This window comes from Diadema antillarum, unplaced genomic scaffold, assembly GCF_040938485.1.
Source record: "Diadema antillarum isolate AM-2024a unplaced genomic scaffold, OU_Dant_1.0 seq00000285_RagTag, whole genome shotgun sequence".
Lineage (NCBI taxonomy): Eukaryota > Metazoa > Echinodermata > Echinoidea > Diadematoida > Diadematidae > Diadema > Diadema antillarum.
In genome coordinates, this window is record NW_027271313.1 from 65,381 (window position 1) to 76,056 (window position 10,676).

Consider the following 10,676-nt stretch of genomic DNA (forward strand, 5'->3'; position numbering starts at 1 on the left):
GACAGTTCTTACAACTACAAAAAAACAAACAAACAAACAAACAAACAAACAAAACAAAAAACTTCTTGGAGTCCCCAGTGCCTCAATTATATCACATGAATTCGGAAGTTGCTTAGAATTCGATAAATTGAAATAATCTCTATCTGCACAGAGTAACAGAGCTAATGGTAACAGGGGCGGATCTAGGAATTCTGTAAAGGGGAGGCGCCCTTACAAATTTAAAGGGGGGGGGGGGGCACATGCCCCCCCCCCCATTTATTTCTTTTCATTTATTTTGTTTTAACAAAAAATAAAGAGGGGCGCACACCCGGTGCACCCCCCTCGATCCGCCACTAGATAAGGTATCACAAAGTAACTGTCCAAGTACAATATAACAATGGTACAGTGTAGGACTGAAACACCAATATCACTGACAAGAACAATATTCACAGATAACCATGGCATGAATCAGGTGTTTGGCATGCAAGAAGCTGAGACACTTTGCAACATTACTTACAGTTTTCATATGTATAATACTTCTTCTTTTTAAATGTGTCTCATCAGCAGACAAGTGCAGAAAAATTGTATTGTTGGCTAGAAACTGAATAATTACATGGCATGGAAGCAAACTGTGAGGTACACACATCATACAAAATTCATTGACCTAAAACAGATGAGCACCAAATGAGGTAGAGACTAGAAATGTCGCTATGGCGACTGGTATGCCTCCACCATAATGCATGATTCTCTTCATAGGTCTATAGTACATGTGGACAATGTGTGATTCATTTTCACAAAATATCAAAATGACATGTTTGTCACAAATGTGCTGAATGTTCACCTTCCTTGACCTATGTTTAATTGGATGAATGGGAGGACTTTTACTTGACCTTTGACCTTAAAATTCATAAGAGAATCACTGTCAGGCAGAACATGCATAAATATGTACTAAGTTTCAAGATAACTTGAGCCACTTCCAGGATATGGAGGAAGAAGTAAAGTTCAGCACTTTTACTTGATCTTTGACCTTTTGACCTTTGACCTTTTGGAAAAAAAAAAAAAAAAAAAAAAAACTTCCCAAAGAATCTCTATTGGGTTATACATGCATATACCAAGTAAAAAAAAAATAATCCTGCAGGCACTGCATAAATATGAGGGAAATAGTAAAAATTGTTGCCCTTGTCCTTTGACCTCTGACCTTTGACCCCATAAACCCAAAATTCTCTAGATAAAACATTGCCAGTCAGTGCATGCATATATACTAGTTCCACAAATATACCTTGAACCATTTCCAAGATATGGAGAAAAAAGTGAAATTTTATCATTTTTACTTGACCTTTCGACCTTTGACCTCATGACCCCAAACTTTCACAAGAGAATTTTAATTGGGTAATACAAGTATACACTAAGTTTCAAAAAAATATCTTCAGGTATTGCATAGATATGGGAGAAATAGTGAAATTTTTGAGCATTTGACCTTGACCTTTTGACCTTTAACCTTGAGTATGTGCACCCAAAAGTTGATAGGCACAACTTCACCCCCTTATACACAGACATGCCAAGTTCTAGTAGGATACCTCAAAAGGTTTTTTAGTTACGCTGTCCACAAAATTCATTACGGACAGACGGACGAAAGGACGGACGGACAGACGGAAGGACGGACAACCCGAAAATATAACGCCTCTGGCACCACTTTGTAGTGGAGGCATAAAAATACCATAGAAGTAGAGAAGGAAAATACATAATAAAACACTCCATTTGCAGCTGCCTTTATAGATATGGTTGAATTGTATCATAATTGTTGCAGTGTAGCAATACTCTGTGGGCTAGAGCCCAATCTCACAAGTCTCTCAAATTAACTCGCTATATCATATGAGCAGTGCCATTGACATGCGGGTTAGAAAAAACTGTATCACACAAGATCTTCTCGCAAAAACAAAATCTCATTAAATCAGCGTTCGCTATAATAGTTTCGCCTGTACTACAATGGGAATCAACAGAACCTTTCTGTTCTATAACGGGTACCTTAAAAATTCAACTGTATGTGATCCCATACTCAATAGGCTTGATTAACTGCCCCTTTCCCCACATTGTTTAGTGACCGCAGGCTCCTTCTAACTGAGGCTATACTAATACCAGGTAGCTTTAACATTGTATAGATCTCCTAATGCATGGCTTACTTCACTATATTTCTTAACCTGGTTCAAATTAGAAATGGATTTCCTGCACTAAAATATTTTACCACTAGATTTTATTGTAATCTCCAAACACTTGGTAAATCTGCACAAAACAAACACAAAAACTTATACATGACTTTAACCCATTGAGGACAGGCTGATTTTGCTACAATACGCAGGTGTCTACCTGCCCGAGTATACTTGGGACTTGTCTTCAACGGGTTAATGCAAAGGTACGGAAAGAAAGCCTGAAGTCTGGAGTGAAGGGGGAAGACACTACTGAGGTACATACACTGTATTTCATTCAATATTATTTCTTACCGAGTCCCACATCCTCCAGCTTCACATATGTTCACACAAATTTTCATAAATACATTGTATATCAATCTATATACTGAACACTTTTTTCTTCTTTTATGAGACAAACAAACATGAGCACACATAATAACAAATCTGATCTCCTGGTCTGTCGATAGATTTGGCCAGGGCTGGAATCATCATCATATACACTATTCAGACATTAAGAAAGTATGAGACACAGTACACTGTATACTGTAAAACCAGAAATGTTTGCTATTCTAATTTCGTGATTTCCGCAACAGCCAAAATTCCCGATTAAAATGCACACGAAAGTTCTTGTCTACACTAATATGCATTGAATGCCAGTGGCAATTCACAAAAATGACCGTCCAATCTTAATTCCTGAAAATTTCATGTTGCGAAAGTATCTTGCTGTACATCCAGTACCTACGTAATACAATGGGGAAAATACATCACACATGTATAGAATGCAACTGAACATCATCAGCACAGTACTTTCAAATATCAAAGTTGATAAAAATACTGATATGCTCGACATTAACATTAATGAAATACTCAACTGGAGTCTACTTTGATAAGTGTACGCTTCGATGCACATATTTGCTGACCGAAGTTATTTGTGGTTTTTAAATGTTTCCTGGTGGGCAAGTGAATTGGGTCTCCCCTGATTCCCCACAGAATAAAATGTTTATTGTAAAAAGAAAAAGACATTGCTTTCACATGACATTCAGCTTCATAATCAAGGGGTCAAATAATGAATGAAAAATAACAAACTTCTGACATTATTTCAATTCATGGGTATAAAAGCTGACAAAGGTATAAATTATATATACCAAGAGTCAAACAGAAATGTGATCACAGCTTTGGAAGGACCTGCATGTCACACAGAATTATTAAGTAGTACTCATTCTCAGATTTTGAAGTCATTTCCAGTTATTGGCTGTGCATGCAGTTCAGACAGATAACAATTCCTATTGGCCATACACAGTGAGTTTTGTTATCTGTAATTAGAGGTTGTTTTTTTTTCAAGACCTGCTAGTACATGTACAACAAACCCAGTGCTTCAGGATAAAGAGTCAATAACGTTTAGGTGGATTTTCAGGGAAAAGTTAAGTGATTGGATCCCAGTGGTTGAGTACAGCCTGTATGCACCCTTTGCCTCCCTTGTGTCGCTTCATGTGGTGGCTCTGCTTGAAAGCCTTGCCACAGACATCACACCTGTAAGGGCGGAGGCCAAGGTGCCATCGCTCATGCTTACGCCGTCCATTCTTAGAGGCAAGGAGCTTGGGACAGTGCTGACACTTGTAGCGCGGACCCTCAGGTGTCATAATAACTTCTTCGGCATGGGATGACTTGGTCATGTTAGTCATGAAAATGTTGTGTTTTGATTTCATGTGGACCTCCAGAGGATGGGGGTGGATGAAACTCTTGGGACAATGAGTACAGGAGAAGGGTTGCATCCCAGTATGCAGGCGCATGTGGATAGCCAAGTTCTGCTTGCTTTTGTAGAACTGGCCACACACTTCACACTGTACAGGACTTGCCTGGTTATAGCCATCTTTAGACTGCAAATTGCTTTGAGTCACACTACTAGTACAAGAAAAGTCAAGTGGTCTTAGATTTTCATCTGATACAGAACTCTCTATGATGTCACCCTCATTTGAATCAGAATGATAACGAGTCATGAGCTTGGTCATATCAAAGACTTCACCATCCTCAACATCTGATATCTCCTCTATAGGGCTCACACACTGCGCACTGTCACTAACCCCCATATGCTTTTCAGGCCTAAGTTCACTAATTTCTGCCAAAGTGCTGCTTGCTAGACATTCTCTCTTTTCTTGACTTCCTTCATCGGTGTGATCTGTTCTATTTGCATACTTCTCGACTACTTTGGTGCTTCTAGGTTCATCTGGAAATACATTCTCAGTTTTGTTGCCGGCTGTGGCTATTCTGCTATATTCTACACTCTGTGTATGTCCTGGTTCAGCACGGGATGTTGAGTTTTCTGCATCACTTGATTGTTCCTTGGATATTGCTTTCAGCTTCTCTGTGCTTATGAGTCCTAGAGCACTTGGCATGTCCAACAGTTGAGGTGTATTAGTCACTGGCAATGTAGCCAAGTTGTCATTAGCATCCAAAAGTTCTTGTTGGTAAGTCTTTGCTTTCTTTGCCTGGTTTACCAGATGCAAAGGGGTCAAGGGTGTAATGGTAGCATGTGATCCTTGATTTTCCTTGCATGGCACACTCACCAGTTGAGATCTTAACAAACCTTGAGACGGCTTACATTTTGTTGACCGTTGGTGCTTCTTCAAATGCTGACGCTGTTTGAATGTACTTCCACAGGTGTTGCATCGGTGTGGTCTCAGTCCTAGATGCCACCTCTCATGTTTTCTTCGCCCTGATCTTGACATCAACAATTTTTTACAGTAATGACACTGATATCTGATTCCTTCCTTTGTAACAATCACAATTTCCTCTTTGGTCGCTGGTTTGGGACTTGGTGTGAACAAACCATGCTTTGACAGCATATGAGCTTTGCGATGATGTGACTGACGGAAAGTAAAGCCACATATGGTGCAGGAATATGGACGCTCACCAGTGTGAATGCGAGTGTGAATCACTAAGTTACGATTTGTCTTGCAAGCTTTCCCACAAATCTGACAAACAAATATTGTGCTGTTCTTCTTTATAGTTTTTTTCTTCATAAGCAGGCCTGTGAGTTTGGACAGGTCCAATGGATTCTCTTCAGGGAGAGCATTGACAATCTGAAATTTTTCACCATGGCGAAGGGTAAGATCTACAATTTGGGAGGTGTCCGTTGAAAAACTTTCAGATGGTGATGTGCCAAGCTTGTCAACAGCAGCAGAGGCAGGTCTGGCATTTGATGATGAGGAAACACTTGTCTGTTTTTCTTCTTCCCAAGGATTTTCTGATGTGCTACATTCAAATTGTTCTGACTCTATCTTTCTCAGCATCACGGGTGCTGTCGTTTGTGATTTAAGGCATTCAGAACCAGGATTACATGTCTCTTCATAAGAAGGAGTCTTGGCTTTGGGTTCATCTACACCTGTTACCCTATTCTTCTCACACTTTTTCGATTTCCAATGAGTGATCAAATTCCACCTCTGTCTGAAAGCAACACCACACACTTCACATGAGTATGGTCTGATGCCAAAGTGCCAGCGCTCATGTCTTTTTCTGTTACTCCTACAGGTGAAAGTCTTTGGACACATGGAACACCTGAACCTCAACCCAACCGCTGTCTTAATGACATCACCATAAGGTCTTTTGCAATTTGCTTCTGTCAGGTGATTATGCACTGCCTCAAGATGGTGCTTAAGACTTGCTCCTGAGTGAAATACAAGACGACAAAAATAGCAGTCAAACTGTTTGAGTTCATCATGTGTTAGAAGGTGATTGTTGAGGTACAAGTCATTTTTGAATACTTTTTGGCAGTGTGGACATATTGCTTGTTTATGATGATCTTCAGAGGTAATTTCTTCAACTTTAATGGTGTGTCTGGCTACTATGTTTGAGACATCTGTCATTGGTAAGCCTGCTTCATTCACAGCAGTGGTTCCAGTGTTTGATTGAACTGGTTGCTTCTCCACGTTTCTAACTCCATCATCGATCAGCTCCTGACATGAAAGGCCTTTCACTAACTTTTCATTCATAAACATCGTGATGAAACGATATTGACATGAGCACTCTGGACCATAACGTCCACAAAAGCTACAAAGCAGCTTAGATGGAGAGAGCACATCTGAGCATTCATGTCCAAACAACTGTTCCATCCTTTCAATGATACAATAGCAATCACAGCAACGGAAATATCCATCATTCTTGTTTTGCAAAATGCGAAGTCTCTTGCAATGCATTGGTGTTCCTACAGCTTTATGCAACTTTGTACAATGTCCTTTGGCGTCTCCCACCTGGCTTCCATGGGCAGACTTTGTTGCTCTGATTCCCATTGGCATTGGACTTGGGCCACAGTTCTCTGCTGGCTTTGACATCTGGGCTATACCATTATCACAATTAGCATCTTTCACTAAAGATGCTTGCTTCAGGTGTTGCTGACACTTGATTTTAATGCTGCTTGTCATCCCCTTCTCCTCACCCTGGTCCTTTCTTTTAGATTTCTTTGGTTTATCCTTTCTACTAGATGACATCCTCTGCTGGCAGCTTGCCCTTATGATGGCTGCATCCGCAGGATGAGCAAGTCTTTCATGGTTCTCCTTGGCAGCCAACCGCATGAAAGATTTACCACATGTGCTGCAGGCATAGGTGGTTTGCATATTTGGCAGCATCTTTGCAAGGCTTCAGACAATCTTAAATGATGCAAATGTCAGTGTTTCTTGGTCACTGTGTACAGTAAATGGCAAAAGTCATGTAGGAACGGTGTGGGTGAAAGGTCAAGGTGAGAGATCAGCATGAACTTTGCTCACAGAGTGGATCAGAGCTGAGACTACAGCAGGTGCCTGTAGAATAGAATCAAACAAGTGGAAGAATGAAGAAAAGCATGAGTGGATTCCATTATATTTCATAGTAAACATACACATACAAGTAAATGTATGTGTGCATTCGCTATGTACAATTAATATGTGTCTGTGTGTGTGTGGGTATGAGAAGTTCAAGCACACTAGTCTCTCTACACAGTTAAATGTTGGAACATTTTCTCTGCTGAAGACACTCATTGATTGAGGATAAAATATTGCAATTTCTGTCCTAATATAGTAGCAGATAACACGCACATCTAATACAGTGGAGGCTGTATTTAGTTGGCATTGTTCAAGTCGACAAATGAAGTGGATTGACACAATAAAAAAGTCACGACTCTTTGCTGATATTATTTATGAAATTTTTGTGCAAGTCGATGTTCACATGTCAACAAATGGCATATGCTCTCTCTTAAATGTAGCATTTAAATGAAATTAATGAGATAGCATCCCATTTGACATAGCTTTCCAGCGTATGATGAGTATGGTTTGCATGTTTTAATCTGTGGTATTTGTTTGGTTATAACAAAATTTTTCGTTATAATGAAAAAAATTGCTGGTTCCGAGGATTTTGTTATAATGCGAGTGCACTGTATCTAAATTCCAGTTCGATGTTCAGGAACGAAATGGAAATGCAGCAGGAAATTTAGAAATTTAGAATGTGTTTGAAAATTTCTCTGGTTTTTGTGTTGTTGATCCATATACTCTGGAAATCACAACACTTTATCGACATCACTTAAACCAAGTTTACATGAAACCCACTGAGAAAGGATCCAGTTTGTGCATTGTCACATGTTTGAACAGCTTTCGGGGTGATCCTTGACCCTGCACAAGATGGCTCAATGAGGGCAGCACCATTTAAACCTCTCCTGTTACCTACAAAAGAACTCTGCACAATATTTAGAGAAAAGCTTCAATAATTCAATGACGTAGCTGGAAGAGTGCACACACCCCCATGATAATTCATATCTTTGCTTGTCAAGTTGAAACACTGATCCATTAATGTAGAGCACTGTAATTACAACCATCAACAACAAGAAAAGTACTGTAAAACATGATATTTTTGCGGCATGTCACGGGGTGAAATTTTCGCAAGTTGGAGCTGACGGCCTTTTCCGCGGCATGAAATTTTCGTGAGTTGCCTCCAACATTCAATGCATATACAGTGTAGTGTAGACAAGAACTTTAGGGTGCATCTTAATTTTGTGAATCTTGGCTCTCGCGAAATTAAAATGCACACGAACATTCCTTGTTTTACAGTATGCATCTAGTCTGTCCCATGACACACCTCACAGACACTCCAACCCACTCTCCTGCCTGAACCCCTTGGCAAACGGGAGACTCTTATTGTGTGCAAAGCCAAACGTTCCTCATGGCCACGGTCCTGGAAGCTCTAGGGTTGTATGCTGCAGATGCTCTCTGGTGATATCTAAGCTTTATTTTCAAACATACTGTATATAATGACAAAAGTAATGTTGGGCAGGAGAATATAAAATCTGAAGGGGGGAAAATATCCTAAGTGAGAGACGTATAGCTTGGGCGGAAAGAAATTCAAACTCACACAGGAGAGTGGGAGATTTTGAGAAAATAGTCTCATATACACTACACAAAAGAAGTCTGATGCAGTGGCAGCATAACATTTCTGTATCCACCAAGTATCCACTACAGATTTCCATCTACTATGTATCAGATGTTTGGGTCTCCCATATTTATCAGGTACTTACACATGTTGTACATGTATAAGGTGTGCATGATGAGGCCTTATTACATATACCACCTTTTAGACATGGGCTGAAGTCCTACAAAATAAAATGAATTAGTGTACAAATATTATCATTTCATGCCTATTTACAAGGCTCAACATACGTGGTGGCCCCTTTGCATCTGAGCACTGTGTACACTGAATAATTCGCGAGGTTTTCATTTTCACAAATTTCATGAGTCAGGTGCTACATTATGTATTCGGGAAATTACAGACACACGAAAATATTGACAAAGCTTATAAAATGTGATGTATGTGTATTACATACATATGTATTTCTCCATTCAGTACAGGACTCCACAATCGCGAATTTAACCACTTGCGAAATTGTCAGGAAGTTCCGATCAGCAAAAATTTAGACTCGCTATTAAAATATATAGCGTATACACAGTGTATCTTCACATGAGCCAGACAGCAAAACATATTAGAAAAGGGGGAGCTAAAATAATTCAGAAGGCATTCTTATCGACCCTCTCACTGGCTCAACTGAAAGCATTCTTCCACTAATAATTCATTAAAATTCTGTTAGCATGCAATCCTCCTCAGCCACAGTGTAGATGAAACACTTTGTCATGCCAACCAATTTTTGCATTAATTAACATGATTAATGGTATGATTTTAATGTTCTATCAAATGATTACAATTGTTCCTTCTTTTTCCTTTGAGAAGATATCGTATTTCATTAATGGGCCACCAAAACTCACACACACACACACAAACCAAACAAACGAAATATAACAAATTTGGCCCAAACAAGCCACCAGACATATTATATATAATTTTCTGTTCAGTTTGTGTGGAGCCTTGCTGCACATAACACATCATTATGAATCATTTATAATTCAAAGTGTGAGGGTATATCAATTCTTTCTTTGTTTGATCTTTCTTCTTATAAAAGTGTTGATTAAAGAATACTTTTCTGTCCTTTCTGATACTCAGCTCTGTAAATATCACAATTAATTTTATCTCCCCCCCCCCAAAGAATACATTGTATGTGTAGGCTTCTGTCATCTAATCATCAACTTGAATAATTCATTATTAAGGAAGATAAATTAGGTGATCCGAGTATCCTCTCGGATCACCTTCTGTTTCTGTACGGATTCTTTCTTCTTCTTTTTCTTATTTCTCCTCAAAAGTTGTGCAGCGGTTAGCTCAGAAAGTCCTCTTCCTATCAATTTCAAAATTATACCAGATACATTGTATGTATCATGTCCCAAAGACGACAGATCTAATAAAATCACAGTGATCAGTTGACCGTGACGTCACTATGACATCATTATATGAAAACACATTCTCATTCATATCTCACTAATGGAATGGAATTTTTCAATGAAATTTACGTCACATATAGTTCAAATCATGCTGATTCTACTCATGTTTTCAAAATTCATCTATACCCTTAAAACGTGCGCGCGCACGTTGAAATATTTGTATGTTCCAATCGAGCTCAAAATTTTTTGCACACGTTTCAGACCATTTGGAGCATTTTTTGAAAAATTGAAAAAATCAGACGGACGCGTACGCACGCACAGCTCATATGCAAAAGAAATTTCCTGTTTTTTCACTTTGATCGGATGTCTGAAATGTCAAGGAATATTTCTATCAAGTTTCAAGTCAATCCCACTCATTATGACATCATATGGGCCCGTCAAAGTTGAAATTCCGCGCGCGCGTCAATGGCGATATACAGTGCAACTATGCCAAAAAACCACCAATTTTAAATCCGATTTTACTCGTCAGGATGGACGGTGACCCCCCATTTTCTTTACATATTTTGAAAGCTGATGAGTTATACATGTCATTTCACGGGTTGGCGATACTGAAAAAATGATTAAAAGATATCAAATTTCTTAGTAAAGTAAAACTAGAAATATCACTTAAGGTGATTAATACCCCCGCCCCATGACGACAGTCTTACCCAAGGAATGATCTTTCCTT

General features: G+C 39.1%; 1 protein-coding gene across 1 annotated transcript; it reads right to left on the bottom strand.

Moving 5' to 3' along the window:
• Positions 1-3,586: 3,586 nt before the first annotated feature.
• On the bottom strand, positions 3,587-6,787 carry LOC139730005 (uncharacterized). Its single transcript, XM_071640927.1, has 2 exons — positions 6,413-6,787; positions 3,587-6,142 (listed from the first exon to the last, which is right to left on the bottom strand). Exons 1-2 carry the CDS (start codon positions 6,785-6,787, stop codon positions 3,587-3,589), a joined length of 2,931 nt encoding a protein of 976 aa, XP_071497028.1.
• Positions 6,788-10,676: the final 3,889 nt, after the last annotated feature.

Excerpts from the sequence above, each read along its gene's own strand:
- LOC139730005 (XM_071640927.1), bottom strand. The coding sequence starts at position 6,787 with ATGCTGCCAAATATGCAAACCACCTATGCCTGCAGCACATGTGGTAAA. Across the intron at positions 6,143-6,412 it reads AGTCTGCCCATGGAAGCCAG|TTAGTGAAAGGCCTTTCATG; the intron begins GTGGGAGACGCC and ends ATGAATGAAAAG.